This window comes from Podarcis vaucheri, assembly GCF_965113315.1.
Source record: "Podarcis vaucheri genome assembly, chromosome: 17".
NCBI classification, from domain to species: Eukaryota; Metazoa; Chordata; class Lepidosauria; order Squamata; family Lacertidae; genus Podarcis; species Podarcis vaucheri.
This window is the reverse complement of record NC_138755.1, coordinates 37,588,473-37,604,944: the sequence shown is the minus strand read 5'-3', so window position 1 is coordinate 37,604,944 and position 16,472 is coordinate 37,588,473. Positions and strand designations below refer to the sequence as shown.

The 16,472-nt window shown below is 46.8% G+C and overlaps 1 protein-coding gene and 1 long non-coding RNA gene across 2 annotated transcripts; one reads left to right on the top strand and one right to left on the bottom strand.

The window, feature by feature from the left end:
- Positions 1-206: 206 nt before the first annotated feature.
- On the bottom strand, positions 207-12,610 carry TRIM14 (tripartite motif containing 14). Its single transcript, XM_082204945.1, has 6 exons — positions 12,072-12,610; positions 9,602-9,697; positions 5,667-5,900; positions 3,838-4,000; positions 2,958-3,050; positions 207-1,335 (listed from the first exon to the last, which is right to left on the bottom strand). Exons 1-6 carry the CDS (start codon positions 12,597-12,599, stop codon positions 800-802), a joined length of 1,650 nt encoding a protein of 549 aa, XP_082061071.1. The 5' UTR covers positions 12,600-12,610; the 3' UTR covers positions 207-799.
- On the top strand, positions 12,260-16,284 carry LOC309522187. Its single transcript, XR_014214959.1, has 2 exons — positions 12,260-12,354; positions 12,835-16,284. It is a non-coding gene; the product is annotated as an uncharacterized lncRNA (long non-coding RNA).
- The last annotated feature ends 188 nt before the right edge of the window (positions 16,285-16,472 follow it).

The window sequence follows — 16,472 nt, the reverse complement described above, 5'->3', positions numbered from 1 at the left end:
TTTTGATAGTCTGGTTCCAAGCAGCCTAGGGATTTAAATTTCAGTAACTGCACCTTGGCCATAGCATGATAGCAAATTGGCAGCCAGCGCCAATTCCCTTTGCAACTACAAATATTTGCAGCTGAGTAGTGAAAGCTTAGGTACTCCTCTGCCTCTCTTTTGGCTCTCTGGAATGAGATTCCACATCATTAAGAAGCAGGCTGCACTTCACCAGTTCAAAGATACTTTATTGTCTGCTAAGCAGGCTTGCTTTGCAAATTATTCCAAGGCAAAATGCATCGTCATCATCATAAGTTTTCCAAGGCACACAGGATGACTTTACCATTATAGAAAAAGCAGCAATGCTTGCCATTTATTTGTACAGGAGCCTCCTTGCAACCAGGATTAGACCCCAGAAAGTCAGTGCAAATTGGATATACACCTAGGCACAAAGCCTTCCCCAAAGAATTTAATACACAGATGGGGTTAAGAGACAGTCTTCAGTAATCACGCCATTATCGTCTGAAAACTTTACAAGGCAAATATTGTTTCAGCATTTTTTTAATTGGCCAAGTGCTTTAGATCCTCTGCATTGCTCTCCCTTACCTCACATTTCATGGTAACTTTGTGAGGTAGATTGCAACTTCTACTGAAAGTGCAAAAATGGCATATAGACAGCTATTTCCTGGAGTGATGTGTCGCCATTAGGAAATGATTCAGTATCGTAAAGTGTCTTTTTCTATTAAAAACCTGAAGTACATATCACAGTATACATGGATGAGAAGCATGGGTCTCCCCCACATCCTTGTGCCATCAGCCCTTAAGTTATCTTGCACATTGTTATCGTCCCTTCCCACAACCTCAGCGCTGGATAAACCGGCTCCGTGAACTTGCAGCGGAACGTGTGCAGATGTGCCATCCCATCTGTCACGTTATAGAAAGACAGGATCCCAGCTTCATAATCCAGAAAAACCCCAACTCGTTCAGGATCATCCTCTGCCTGAATAGGGACTCTCTCCCCGTTCTGGAACGCCCAGTATTCAAAGTCAAACCGTTTGATGCACCAGGACATTCGGTTGCATCCCAATCGGCAAAGTTCAGAGTCTCCTTTCCTTTTGATGGATGAGTAGGCTGCCCCAATCCACCACCCTTGCCCGGCCTGCAGCACATCCACCTCCCAGTAATGGCTTCCGGCAAAGAAAGAATCTCTGCTCAAGACTTGCCAGACAGTGTCGAATCTCTCTGGGTTTGAGCAGTAAAGTCTTCTCCTCCAGCTGTAGCTTACTGAAAGACGGTCCTCTGACAAAATTAACCTGGGGTGCACGCTATTTATCTCCAGCGTGGGGGATCTTGCATCTGTGGGGGAAAAACATTCATGGGCAACACATCGCAGAGAAACATCTTCGGCAGCAACAACAGTTGAGGAAGGAAATAGCCACAACGCACACTGTTAAAACCAGCAGCCTTATATGGATTGACCTGTCCACATCAAGGACCAGTGGAACTTCCTATGGGACACAATACCATCATGGTGTCTGCATCAGAAGCCAATGATAAGGATGGAATGAGAAGAGGGGAAAACAGGATGATGACCAGTGAACCTTGCCATGATGGGGGTACAGACACAGTAGTGCTATTTTTGGAACAGCTCCGGGTCCTCCACTGTACCTCGTCCCTAGTTCTGATTTTAAAACCAGCTTTCCCTTGTATGCTTATGTTACTCTGCAGACTAAGAAATGCAACCCAAGATTTAGCTCAGGCATAGGCAACCTTCGGCCCTCCAGATGTTTTGGCCTACAACTCCCATGATCCCTAGCTAACAGGACCAGTGGTCAGGGAAGATGGGAATTGTAGTCCAAAACATCTGGAGGGCCAAAGGTTGTCTATGCCTGATTTAGCCGTTTGTATGAAGGATCAAGCCCAGGGGTGGAGAACCTCTGGCCCTCCACTTGTGATTAGACTACAACTCCCATCATACCGTTAGCATGGTCAGGGACGATGGCATTGGTAGTCCAGCCGCAACTGAATGGTCACAGGTCCTTCCCAGCCCTAGTCTGGTCTTTACAACAGGATTGGGGATTACTCAAACATCAGTCTCAGGAAGTCTGTCCTTCCCAACTCAGGGGGCAATGGAGGGGGGTTAAAGAGGTGGGTTTTCAGAATATGACAAGCTATCCAACGAAGGTGCTAGATGCACATCTGTGCAAAAGGAATTCCACAACTGAGAGGTGGCCACAGAGAATGCCTTCTCCCAGGTCACCATAACCTCTGAGGGCTGTGGAACTACCAAGAGGATTCTTCTCCTGACCTTATCACCTGAGAAGGTCTGTAGGGATGGAGGTGGTCTTTCAGGGGCCTAAGTCATTTAAGGTGTGAGCATCTTGAATTAGGCCCAGAAATGAGCTGGCAGCCAAAGCAGCTGTTTTTAATACAGGTTCTATGAGATCTAAAGGCAACTCCAGTCGGTAATCTGGCCTCTGCATTTTGGAACGGTCGAAGTTTCCCAGTCACCTTCAAGGACAGCTCCATGTAGAATGCATTGAAGTAATCTAATCTGGAAGCTACCAGAGCACTGAATATAGTGGCCAAGTCACCTCTGCCCAAAAGGGGCTGTAGCTGGCAAACCAGTCAGGGCTGGAAAATGGCACTTGTGGTCACTGAGGCCACCTGAACCCCCAGTTAGACAAAGATAAAACCAGGAGCAACTCTAAGCTATGGGATGTGCAACCCTGTCCATTTGTCCCTGTGAAACTGCTTGGTCAGGGAAGGTCCAGCTCCCCTGGGCTGAGCAAGCAGGAAACTGCTGCTCTAAAATCTAAATTTAAAAACTAACAACTTGCCTCTGTCCCTCTCCAAAGAAAAGATGATTTCAAATGGTGAGCATTCAAATACCAAACTGTTCTAAGACACCGTTTGCTGAGCAGTCAAACATGGGGGCTTCTAACCATGGCTGGCAGGATGGAGAAACCAATACGTACGTTTCAAGAAGAGCATGCGATTGGCGGAAGAGTTTGTTTTCAACAACAGACCGGGGTCCTTCTTCAAGGTGCTGTTAAGGCTGCTGAAGACATCTGAGCAAACAAAAAGTCAAAACAAAGATGCTATTTAGACAATAAGCTGGTGTAAGGGGCTGGACTGAGGAGGAATCATGACGACCACCCCCTTTCTTCTGAACCTTCCCGAGAACAGGACAACAGTATAGATTTAGAACAGCGGTTTGCAGAAGGGCATAGTTCAGAGGCTGCAGAGGGGAGAAGGTGGGAAATACTGGAAGAGGAACAAAAGGAAGAAGCAGCAGCACCACCAGGGGAGAGACAGCTGAAAGACTCAGTGTCCTTGGAAAGCATTCCTGACCCCCCCCCAAGGACCAGGCGGGCATTGAAAGTAGGAGAACAGAGAACTCAGAGGCAAATAGCTCAGATTAGCCGTCACTGGAGTGACGTAGAATAGGGGAGATGAAAGCAGGTGGGACTTTACTTAGAGCAATGCCATTAATTAGGGAAGACTGCATTCCTTCGTCACTCTCTGTGAATTATTGAATAAATTGCTTGGTAATAACTTTTATCATTTCTCTGATTCTCGGCTGCCACCACCATGGGAAGGAAGTCCAATAGCTGGTTCATCTGACGCACTAAGCCAAACCTAGAGAGCCATTTTTCTCCATCTCTTGCAATACTGGAACTCCTGGACGTTCAAGGAAGCGGAATTTGGGGAGGTTCCAGAGAGACAAAAAGACATGCTTCTTCACACAGCACATGGTTAAACTATGGAATCTTCTCCCACATGGCTTTGAATGAGGACTCACGGGGGATAAGGCTATGGGTGATATCTATGCTCTGCCTCCACGCATTCATGTACCTTCCTTGAGCTGAGCCTTGAGTGGTTTCTGCAGGATGGACTGGACGAACTCAAGAAAGCGCAAGAAGTGGTTTGTGACGTGTTCAAACGACATGGGCGACGGAGCCAGCTGCTCTGCAGGGATCAACTGCTTCACTATTTCCTTTTCTGCTCCACAATAGCCCTGCAGAGGAAGACATGAATTCTTAAATGCCTGCCTTCTGATCCCCAGCATCCATGGGGCAGTGTGTGGTGCTCCTTGGGCACAATCCGTGTGGGAGCTGCATGATGCTTAAAGAGCTTTGGAAGTCTTTAAGCAGAGGCTTGACAACCATATGTCAGGAGTGCTTTGATGGTGTTTCCTGCTTGGCAGGGGGTTGGACTCGATGGCCCTTGTGGTCTATTCCAATTCTATGATTCTATGATGCCTCAGGGTTCTGTGTGGTAGGAGAGGCTGGCATCAGTCTGGCGCCAAAAGGACGAACTGGTATTTCTTTATCTCAGAAGTTTGAGAACTAGTGACATAACCAATTAATGAACAAGTATAACAATAAACACACTAGACAAAGGCCTCACCCATACCACCCTTTAATGTTGACAGTAAGCTAAAGTGCTTAAGGTAAAGAACCTGTGGATGGTTAATTCTAGTCAAATTTGACTACGGGGTGCAGCACTTATCTCGTTTTCAGGCCGTGTTTGTCCACAGACAGCTTTCCAGGTCATGTGGCCAGCCTGACTAAACCGCTTCTGGTGCAACGGAACACCATGATGGAAACCAGACAACGCCGTTTACCTTCCCGGTGCAGTGGTACCTATTTATCTACTTGCACTGGCGTGCTTTCAAACTGCTGGTTGGCAGAAGTTGGGACAGAGCAACAGGAGATCACCCCATCACACAGACTCAAACTGCTGACCTTCCGATTAGCATGCCCAAGAGGCTCGGTGGTTTAACCGTAAATCAATTTTTAAAAAATGTCAAGGCAGAGAAATGTGCTGCACCTATTATTTCTTTGTTGAAGTTTTGATTGTAGGCTTGGAGGGGCGGGGACCTGCTTGTTTTGCCTGCATTACTTTACAAAGCAGCAGGCATGCTGAAGGAACTACAGTGGTACCTCAGGTTACATACGCTTCAGGTTACATACACTTCAGGTTACATACTCCACTAACCCAGAAATAGTGTTTCAGGTTAAGAACTTTGCTTCAGGATGAGAAAAGAAATCGTGCTCCGGTGGCACGGCGGCAGCAGGAGACCCCATTAGCTAAAGTGGTGCTTCAGGTTAAGAACAGTTTCAGGTTATGTACAGACCTCCGGAAGAAATTAAGTACTTAACCTGAGGTACCACTGTATATTGGAGCAACAGTAGGAATCACACCATGGAGAAAATGGGGCCTGGATGGGGCTTCCATGCTGGACTTTTCCTGATAGGGCAACCGCAACAGGGCCTTTCCACACTTTTAACCAGGAAAAGCACTGTCCTACCTTGAGCAAATATGGGATGCGGGTGGCGCTGTGGGTTAAACCACAGAGCCTAGGACTTGCCGATCAGAAGGTTGGCGGTTCAAATCCCCACGACGGGGTGAGCTCCCGTTGCTCGTTCCCTGCTCCTGCCAACCTAGCAGTTCGAAAGCACGTCAAAGTGCAAGTAGATAAATAGGTACCGCTCCGGCGGGAAGGTAAACGGCGTCTCCGTGCGCTGCTCTGGTTCACCAGAAGCGGCTTAGTCCTGCTGGCCACATGACCCGGAAGCTGTACGCCGGCTCCCTCGCCCAATACAGCGAGATGAGCGCCGCAACCCCAGAGTCGGCCACGACTGGACCTGATGGTCAGGGGTCCCTTTACCTTTAATTACCTTGAGCAAAAGAAGGGGGTCAGGTTGAAGCTGCATGTGCCTGATCCTGTCTGTGAAGCTATCTATGAACCGGATCTGGCCCTCACAAGCCTCTGCCTGTTCTTCATATGCCATCAAGGTCTGCTGGGCCTTCTCGTCCATGTATCGCTTGGTCAAAGTTTCCTCCTCGGCAAACAGGAGCCGGAGCTCCGCAAACTTCCCTGCCAGCCAGGTTTTGCTCTCGAACATGTGTGCCTGCAGGTAAAACAAAACCTCAGCACCAAACCAAGAATGCTGCCAAACACAAATGTTCCAGGGGCCTAGCATGGAAAAGAGAAGGTGCTTACAAGCCTTTGTGGAAAGGTTACACTCAGACAACCAAGCTGCCAAGTCCTGAATGGGGCGTTGTAATAATTCAGCAAGATTTGGAGGTCAACAGACTCCCCACACCTTTGGTGAAGCCCACAAAGGTCTCCTCTCATATTTTATTCTGATCTTAAGAATGCAACCATTTTTTTTTAGTAGAAAAACAACTGGAAAATGTGCAGAATTCTCTCTTTTCGTTGTACAGTGGTGCCTCGGGTTACATACTCTTCAGGTTACAGGTGCTTCAGGTCACAGACTCCGCTAACCCAGAAATAGGGCTTCAGGTTAAGAACTTTGCTTCAGGATGAGAACAGAAATCGCGCGGTGGCAGTGCAGCGGCAGCAGGAGGCCCCATTAGCTAAAGTGGTGCTTCAGGTTAAGAACAGTTTCAGGTTAAGAACGGACCTCCGGAACGAATTAAGTTGTTAACCCGAGGTACCACTGTATTCTTTTTTGCTATTCTCTTTTTGGCCCCTGCTTAAGACATTTTTGTTTTGGCATGCCTATCCAGACATATAGATGTTGTGTTTTAAACTTTTTTGACTGTTAATTTTAATTATTTCAAATTGTTTTTAATTGCATCTGTTTTTTACCAGTAATCTTGGTATTTCTTGTAAACAGTTTAAAGGGTTCTATTACAATCAAGCAGTATAAAAACTTTGTTAATTTTATTAACATTTTATTTATTATTGTTCAATAGTACGCTCCAAAGGTTCTCCCTCTCAAAATAGTGATTCCCTGACTGTGATCCATGAATTTCATTCAGGTGGTCTGAGGCATGTTGGTACATTTGTGGTTGAAGAAGGTGATGCCACATCCATGGTCATATTGATTTTCAATTGTATTTTTATTGCTTCTTTTACATTTTATTGTATTCAACCTTGAATTCCAGAATTAAAGCTGCAGTGCAATAAAATATAAGAGAAGCAATAACAATACAATTGAAAATCTTACAGCGTCTAGCACAGCACGTGCCAATCACTACAGTAAGGCACTCAGCGTTTTTTGAGTGGTTGCTCCTCCATGGGGTGGGGAGTTTGGGAGCTGTGGCTCTAAAGCACATTGTCAGAGGGCTGGATCGTGAGCTATCTCCTTTTTGCTCTTTAATAATAATAATAATAATAATAATAATAATAATAATAATAATTTATTATTTATACCCCGCCCATCTGGCTGAGTTTCCCCAGCCACTCTGGGCAGCTCCCAATCAATGTTAAAAACAGTACAGCGTTACATATTAAAAACTTCCCTGAACAGGGCTGCCTTAAGATGTCTTCTGAATGTCAGGTAATTATTTATCTCTCTGACATCTGGTGGGAGGGTGTTCCACAGGGTGGGTGCCACTACCGAGAAGGCCCTGTGCCTGGTTCCCTGTAACCTCGCTTCTCGCAATGAGGGAACCGCCAGAAGGCCCTCGGCGCTGGATCTCAGTGTCCGGGCTGAATGATGGGCTGAACCCAGCATCTGCCCTTCTCACACCCAGTTAAAGGAGACTGGAATCCCATCTCTTTTCTCCTGCAGAGAGAAAAGCATCTTGCAGAGCGTGGCTTTGAGCAAACAGTGGGAGGACAAAGGGTGAAGCATTCACCCGCAGCAACCATCTGCCTCCTGAGTCTGCTTTTCAAACAACACGGCTGCTCAAACTCTGGCCCATTTCCTGCCTGATCCTTTGCCAAAAGCTGGCCCAAGAGGCACCAAGTGTTTCAGCAAAGTTATTTACAGTTAAGAAGATGGGGACCGGATGGATGGATGGATGGGAGGCCACTTGGAGCCCCATGTATGATGCCCAGGGCTTTCTAAAGGAAGAACAGCATTTAGGTGGCACTGTGGGTTAAACCACAGAGCCTAGGACTTGCCGATCAGAAGGTCGGTGGTTCGAATCCCTGTGATGGGGTGAGCTCCTGTTGCTCAGTCCCTGCTCCTGCCAACCTAGCAGTTCGAAAGCACATCAAAGTGCAAGTAGATAAATAGGTACCGCTCTGGCGGGAAGTAAATGGCGTTTCCGTGCGCTGCTCTGGTTCGCCAGAAGCGGCTTAGTCATGCTGGCCACATGACCTGGAAGCTGTACGCCGACTCCCTCGGCCAATAAAGCAAGATGAGCACCGCAACCCCAGAGTCGGTCACGACTGCACCTAATGGTCAGGGGTCCCTTTACCTTTACCTAAAAGAAACACAGAACTGGTGTAGGGGCTAAAAGTTTGAGCTGAGCATTGATGAGAGTCCTTAAGGTAGCTGTACCTTTCGGGGGGCGGGGGGGGCAGGTGTGGAGAGAGGAAGCAACCTGTGGAGGTGTGATTCTGAGTGGATAAAATGCCAGAGGGGAATGCACAAGAGGTAAAGTAAAAGTAAAGGACCCCTGGACGGTAAAGTCCAGACAAAGGCGACTATGGGCTTGTGGCACTCATTTTGCTTTCAGGTCGAGGGAGCCGGCGTTTGTCCACAGACAGCTTTCTGGGTCACGAGGCCAGCATGACCAAACTGCTTCTGGCGCAACGGGACAGTGTGACGGAAACCAGAGCGCACGGAAACGCTGTTTACCTTCCCACCACAGCGGTACCTATTTATCTACTTGCACTGGCGTTCTTTTGAACTGCTAGGTTAGCAGGAGCTGGGTCAGAGTAACGGGAGCTTGTCCTGTCAAGGGGATTCGAACCGCCAACCTTCTGATCAGCAAGCCCAAGACGCTCAGGGGTTTAGACCACAGAGCCACCTGCGTCCCTGGAATGCACATGAACACTCCTGCAGTCACACCACTGTGTTTGCAGCCTCTACAACTGCAAACATAGGGGGGAAACAAATATCCTCTCAAAGCAGCACCCATGTGCAGTTCAGCCTTGAATCCAGAAGGTTGCTATACTAATGCTAATAATGAGCCTGGCATAAGAAGTGGCAGCCAGCCAATTCAAACATTGTGGGTGGGGAGGCTCCTGTGGCGCTGATGACTTGCAGCTTTTCTGCCCTTTGGTCCACAGGCCAAGGAGTGGCCCAGCTTGGGTTGGATCAATTGCTTAAGCAGCCTGCTTTGCATGCAGCAGAATTCATTTTAGTCAGCGAGAAAAATGAGCCTGGGTGTCGTTATAAATTTGGTGAGGATGAATGCATCCTCCTTGCGATATATTGTGCCTAACTTCCTTTTCCCTACCTCACCCCGTCACCTGCAATCTCTTGTTGAGATCCAGCACAGACACAATATCACTAGCAGGTCACTGACAGCTGGGCTACAGCCACCATTTCACAGTTGCCCCATGGGGTGGGAAAGGGAAGTTAATGAGTCTGCATGGTACAGTCGCACCTTGGTTTTCGAACAACTTAGTTCTCAAACGTCTTGGCTTCCGAACTATTTTTGGAAGCCAAACGTCCAATGGGGTTTTCGCAGCTTCCGATTGGTTGCAGGAGCTTCCTGCAGCCAATCAGAAGCCACACTTTGGTTTCCGAATGTTTTGGAAGTCTAAGATAAGACTGTACTTCATATGTAAACTTGGAAGCACCCTATTCCTTGACATCGTTGTGATCCCGTCCAATTTGGCCCCCAAGGACATTATGCAAATAAATAGTACCATCATTATGGAGATTAACACATCTTGATTTACCTTAAGCTCATTAGTAGCTTCTTCTATATGTTTTATGTTGTCAACTTCCTGCTTCTTCTTCAGGGCCAACTGCTTCAAATACGACCTCATGATTTCCTGTTTTACCCAGTGTAGAAAGGACACATCACTGATTGTGACCACTTCAGACCTTCAGTTGCAACTTCTAATCTGTTCAACAAGTAGATTCTTCAACTAAAGATTCAGCTTTGCAAGCAAGTCCACAAAATATATAAGCTTACCAGTGTGTTTCTGCTAAGCTTATATACCAGTCACCCATTATATTCACTGTGCATTTTTCTTCCAGTTAACGTGAATTAATTCTCTTCCATGGGGGGACCAATTTAATTAGCAAGGCTGAAAGTTAATTTTGAAGCTACTTTGGAGCTGGTGTGTTCTTCAGTTCCAGGATGATCTTAGAGGGATTTATTCCCACTTTGCCTATTCAGTTCTGGTAGCCACTCGTTCTTTTCCCCTGTACAGTAAAGATGTTGAAACAGCAAAAAGAATTGTGTTCCCATTTCCAGGGAGCCATGTGGGGATGGGGAAGAGGGCTTGGCAATTTAACAATCACACATGCGCCACTCACAGCCGACAGCACCACACACTGTCCTTTGCCATGTAAACCTGGACATTTTTGGAACCATATCAAAAAGCAAAATGTGATGTTTGGGGGAACATGCCTTGCTTTAAGTTCCCCATTTATGGAATGGGAACAACACTGGACTTACCTCTTAGGGTTGTCAACAGCACAAAGACAATAAGCTACATTACACTATCTGAAGAATAAAGGTAAAGGTAAAGGGACCCCTGACCATTAAGTCCAGTCGTGGCCGACTCTGGGGTTGCGGCGCTCATCTCACTTTATTGGCCGAGGAAGCCAGCGTACAGTTTCCGGGTCATGTGGCCAGAATGACTAAGCCGCTTCTGGAGAACCAGAGCAGCGCATGGAAATGCCGTTTACTTCCCGCCAGAGCGGTACCTCTTTATCTACTTGTACTTTGACGTGCTTTCGAACTGCTAGGTTGGCAGGAGCAGGGACCGAGGAACGGGAGCTCATCCCGTCGTGGGGATTCGAATCACTGACCTGATCGGCAAGTCCTAGGCTCTGTGGTTTAACCCACAGCGCCACCCGCGTCCCACATCTGAAGAATAATTAGATCAAAAATAATTGGCTATGAATGAGCATGTAGGGGGAAGAGATCAAAGTGCCACCTTTATTAGACCTAACAAAAACACGGTGCCAACTTTCTGGTTAGCTCTTCCCCTGTCTACTGTCTCTGCTATTTCCACCAGTTTAGAGGAACTGTGGTAATAATTTGGGGTGCACAGGGTGTTAGGGTTGTGCTTCTTCTGGGGTAGTTTGTCCACCATCCTGCATGCAATGGCGGCTACACGCTGGGATCAGCTTCGGCTGGCTGGCTAAACCAGCTGAGAGTAGTCGATGGGGCTCAAAGCTTCGGTGAATTAGGGTCTTTCACTGCATGCAGAAACGGGCTCTGGTGGATTGAAAAGGAAAACTCTGAACCTAAAGCTCCACTGCCCTGCAGGATATTGTTGGGAAAAGAAACAGCTAAGGAGTAAACCCAACACAAATCTGGAGTCCCTAAGAATGACTCATTTTATGCCTCCTTCCGGCAATTCCTGCAGCCAAGCTGGTGCCAAATGTATTGCTCTGCTTTCCTTTGGACCCCATCAGCGAGGCCAAGAGAGGGGTCTGGTCATCTGGGCAGCCCAGGAACTCCATCCACACTGCCCAGGCTTGCGCCCAGGGAGGTCATTTCAGTGCTGCTAACCCAGTGGTTTGGCTTCACCCGGGTAGGTGTCTCTCAAGGCAGACAGATGCCAACAACCATTTTAATAAATTCCACATAGATAGCTAGGTTAGCCTGTTACAGTAAGCATCAAATACAGTCATACCTCGGGTTGAAGTTGCTTCAGGTTGAGCGCTTTCGGTTTGCGCTCCACGGTGACCCAGAAGTAACAGAAGGCGTTACTTCCGGGCTTCGCCGCTTACGCATATGCTCAAAATGACGTCACGCACATGTGCAGAAGCGGCGAATCACGACCCGCACAGACGCGGGTTGCGTTCGCTTCAGGATGCGAACGGGGCTCTGGAACGGATCCTGTTCATATCCAGAGGTACCACTGTATAATCTTTTGGCACCTTTAAAGAGGATTAACAGATTTATTATGGCATCCGTTTTAGTGGACTTGAATCCCCATGCCCACTTAAGCTAAAATAAATCCAGACATCTTTAAAAGTGTCACGACACTTCCTCTCCGCAACTCTTGGAATCGTTTAGCCATGGAAAATCTTAGGAGCGGAAGGGTGTGGCTCTCCAGATGTCGACGGACCATCATCCCTGGCCTAAGGGCTGGAGCTGATGGGAGTCGGAGTGCGATCACGTCTGAAAGGACACAAATCCCTCCCCCCAAAAAAGAACACGGAAGAACTTTTGTGCCCGCGTACCCGCTTGCTCTCCGCCGCCTGGGCGATGAGGTTCACTCGGTGTCCGCGGTGGAAGCCCAGAGCCGGGCAGAGCGCGCACACGCACTGCGCGCACTCTTCGCAAAACAGCTCCAGAGGGCGCCCGCGGTGCTCGGCGCACCAGCGCTCCCGCTCCTGCAAGGCGCGCAACTCCGCCGCCGCCTCGCCGGCTGCGCACACGCGGTGGCCTCGGAAAGCCGCGCCGGGTACCCCGTCCGCTGCCCCGTGGGGCCGCGCGTGGGCCTCGCACAGCGACATCAGGCAGGCGAGGCAGCTCCATTCCGCCCGGCGCGGTGCGCCCTGGGCGCACAGATCGCAAGGCACTCCCGCGGCTTCCTCCGCCGCCGCCACCTCCTGCTCCCGCTGCGCCATCGGCTCCAGGACGCGCGAGAGGGAACCGGGCGAGAGGGAGAGAGGCGGGCTGGGGGGCGGAGCGGGGCCGGGCAGCCTCCTCCAACAGCTGGGAATAGGAAGGCGAAACTTAGGGAGATCGGGCGTGGAGAGGGGCATGGGCAGTGCCGGATTTCCGTATACGCTGAAACAAGCTATAGCTTAGGACCCCACTCTCTTGGGGGCCTCGGGAAAAAAGAGCTGGATGTACATTTCCAAAATATAAGATAAAAAACAAAAACAAAATAAAACCTACATACAGCAACAGTGTTGGATGTTGTGTGATGAAAGTTATGGGCCCCGCCTGCTATTTTGCTCCCTAAAATATCACTGGTTTGCTCATTTCTATATATAGGGTGCCTACATTCTGCAATGGAAGGACAGATCAAGAAGCTGAGGCTCCAATACTTTGGCCACCTCATGAGAAGAGAAGACTCCCTGGAAAAGACCCTGATGTTGGGAAAGATGGAGGGCACAAGGAGAAGGGGACGACAGAGGACGAGATGGTGGGACAGTGTTCTCAAAGCTACCAGCATGAGTTTGACCAAACTGCAGGAGGCCGTGGAAGACAGGAGGGCCTGGCGTGCTCTGGTCCAGGGGGTCACGAAGAGTCGGACACGACTAAACAACAAAGTAGATTTGGAATGAAATGTCTTGTTTTTTTCAAACTGCTTTCTTTTGACCCAAAGTCAAGACATCTTTCTACAATTTCTACTTTTAGTGCTTTAAAAAAAAAGGAATACTTGATCCTCACCCTCTGGGTTTAAGGATATGGCTAGCTTCCTAAGATCTTGCAGTGGGGGATCGGCCAGACCCACATTGAAATGAGGCCAGTAAGACTCAGTCCCTTCACACCGTGTGATAATGTAGGAAAGCTAGAGTGGATGGTGAAAGGGTTGTTGAGAGAGGCTTCCCTTTGCCAAAAGGCCCTGGGCACGTAGACAGGGAAGAATGTTAAGAGAACACCTTGCCTCTGGGCATGTGTGCCGCTCCTGCCCAACCCCCAAGGGAGCAAAGATTTTAAAACATTGAAGTCCAGCTCTGTACATGTTCAAGAACATGCAACTCAATGTTGCTTTTTGAGAACACAATTACATCCCTAAATGTAAGGGCAGTAGCATGACACACAAAACCTAAGTGTATCCCTGTACATATTAACCGCATACACTATTGGCAATAGTTCTTGACCATATATAGATGTTTTCTTCATTCAGAATCATTGCCTGATACAGTGAGATGGTATCTCTCTGTGTCTGCCCCCAGCAGATATTTCACACTCGCTAAAGCCATTCTACCTGTTATATCAGGGTGAGGTGCAATAAGTCTGAACCGTACTTTGTACTTTGAAGTGCCAACCAGATAGGGTTTCTACATGTAGCAAACTCACACCAGCAAGAAATATAACTTCTCATGTTCTAGTTTACTACTGGAAGAGATTTTCTTTATTTTTCTATGCTTTCTACTTTGACCATTTTCAGTGGAAAGCACAATGAAAACATGGTCTCAGTGTGCTGTAGCAATAAATGGCAAATTCAGTGCGAAGAATTAGGAAAGCAATTAAAAAAATAAACAGCTGGTATGCCTTTATAAAAATATATGGCGTGGCTGCCTTTTGAATACTGAGTACAAGTTGTGTAGCCCCATCTTAACTGGGGCTTTTAAAAGTTTGTGTTAATGTTTCCACTGATAGGCAATTCATAAATCAGAGGCAAATGTTAATGGGGTTTCTATACCTGCTTCCATTTCGAATCATGTAATTTAACAGAATTTCATATTCTGTGCTTAAATCATGACCAATAGCTACAGAGATCCAACACTGTACTCGAGTGTGAGAAGAAGCAACACAGAGTTGTATAAGTGTACATCATACATTTATTACTGAACAACCCTCTCAACTCCAAAATTGGGCACAGGGATTAAAAATAAAAATTCATTGCACTACTTAGTAAAGCATTACTAGTAACTCTCATAAAAAATGTACAAATTTTGTTAAAAATTTATCAAGCCTTCAAATGATTTGGTTACAGATATTTATAATACATTTAAAACTACATGTTAAATGATACAATGGAGTATGATTTTTTTGAAGAAAACACTTGACAAATATGATTCTAACAAAACCCATAAGCTTTCATAATCATTAGCAGGTTTGCAACACAAAATAGCAAAATGAGGTAACTGAAGGTACCAAAGAAGGGAGAGAAGGTGAAAGAGATCCACAGCTCTCTTAGGCCATTTAATAGTAACCAAGATTGCAAGGTGTTTTTTGGAAAGCAAAATAAAAGGAGTTGGTAAATCCCAAATATTACAAGAGGTGTAAATGTTAACAGCGGCGACAAATATCACATTCTGGAGACTGTACAAAACTCTATACAAAAGAAATTACTTTACACAAAATAAATCTGTAAAGAAAGCCACAAAGTGAGACCTTAGAGAGATCCATAAGGCCTTTATACCCATTTTTTTTATTGTTTTAAAAAAGACAGGTCAAATTAAGTTGACAATTCATGCAAATAAAACCCCAGCAGTGCCAACATGATAAAGCCAACTTTTCTTTTCTTCCTTTAGTGGGAGAGGTAGGGATAAGGGGACAAAGGCTACCCAAAACAATTTGGTGCTCTTAGGCACCACTGAGGGCTGTGGAATTAGACACACACAAATGGTGCGTTATGCATGGCAGTTAACGGCTGAGCATGAATCCTCTTCTCTTCTGCCGGGAGCAATGGGTTAAGAACTCCCCTGCAGCCGGCCAGAGCTGGTTGAGAACCCATGCACATGTGTGTCTTACAGACACTTAACCACAGGAAGCATATCTGCACACATCTGCAAGAGTCCCATGCAAACAAAAGTCGTTCAAAGAAGAGATCAGCCACAGGAGTGCAATCATTAAGTTCAGTATACTACAAGAGTAGTCCCTACTGCAGCCCTATCCCTCCGCCAACAGCCTCGCTCAAATGAAACTGGGAATCGAGGGACAAGATGCCCCACTGGAATATGGATCCAGATTCAGCGCCCAGGTCCCCCCTTCTCAGAATTAGTGTTTATGTGCCTTGTTAGCCTGTTACAGAGAAAGTGCCTTATTTCTATGCTTTGACAGTGGACACAGAGTGGGGTAGTGTTACGATTCAATTTGTAAAAATCTTTTCTTTTGTCCAGCAATATAAAAAAAGACCCCAAAGTATTGTAAAACATGTGTGGCAATGCTTCTCCCCAACCTCCCAACCCATGATTTTGTTTGCTTAAAAAAATAAAGTCTACTATGTGCAATTTAACCTTTTTGACATGTTCCGGCGATTCCTTATAGCACACACTGAGGGGGGAAACTAATAATTGTAAAGCTGTCATACACAGTATGTCAAACTGTTCCATTTGCTTCGTTAACATTGATTTCTTGACACTATGGATAGACTAAGGTGCCTAGCTACTAAACCGAGGCAAACAGCATCCGAAACAAAGTGGAGGGGATTGTGCTTTTAGTTTTGCAAAACCACAAGCTGCGATTGGGCGGCAGAGCCTTCGGAAAGAAGGGTGATTTACAACCAACACCGTTCCTGGACGAATAAACAGACTTAACACATAGCAGCATACCAAAAAAGAAAAAAGCATCAAAAAGGGCACAAACTTAAAGCCAACTGGCAGCAGGTTGCAGCAATATTGCTAGCTGTGGCGCTTGTGCTGTTGCGACCACAAACTATGGCGCACAGAATGCAAGAGAAACGCAAAGGATCCACAAAGAAATGTGCAGCTCTTGGGAGAACTACGGTAGCTATGTTGTGTATCGAAAAAGAAAGTGTAAAAATGCCAAGTCTGAAATGTTAAGCAAAGCCAATTTTCCCCCAATACAAAATTATTCAGAAGGCAGTTGAAAGGAGGTCAACTCCAAATTCACAGCATTTTGTTTGTTTGTTTCCTTGATTTTGTGTATCAGCCCATTCTTGAACGTGAATATTCCTCATGCTAATAGGACACTGAGGATGTCTCAACGCCACACAA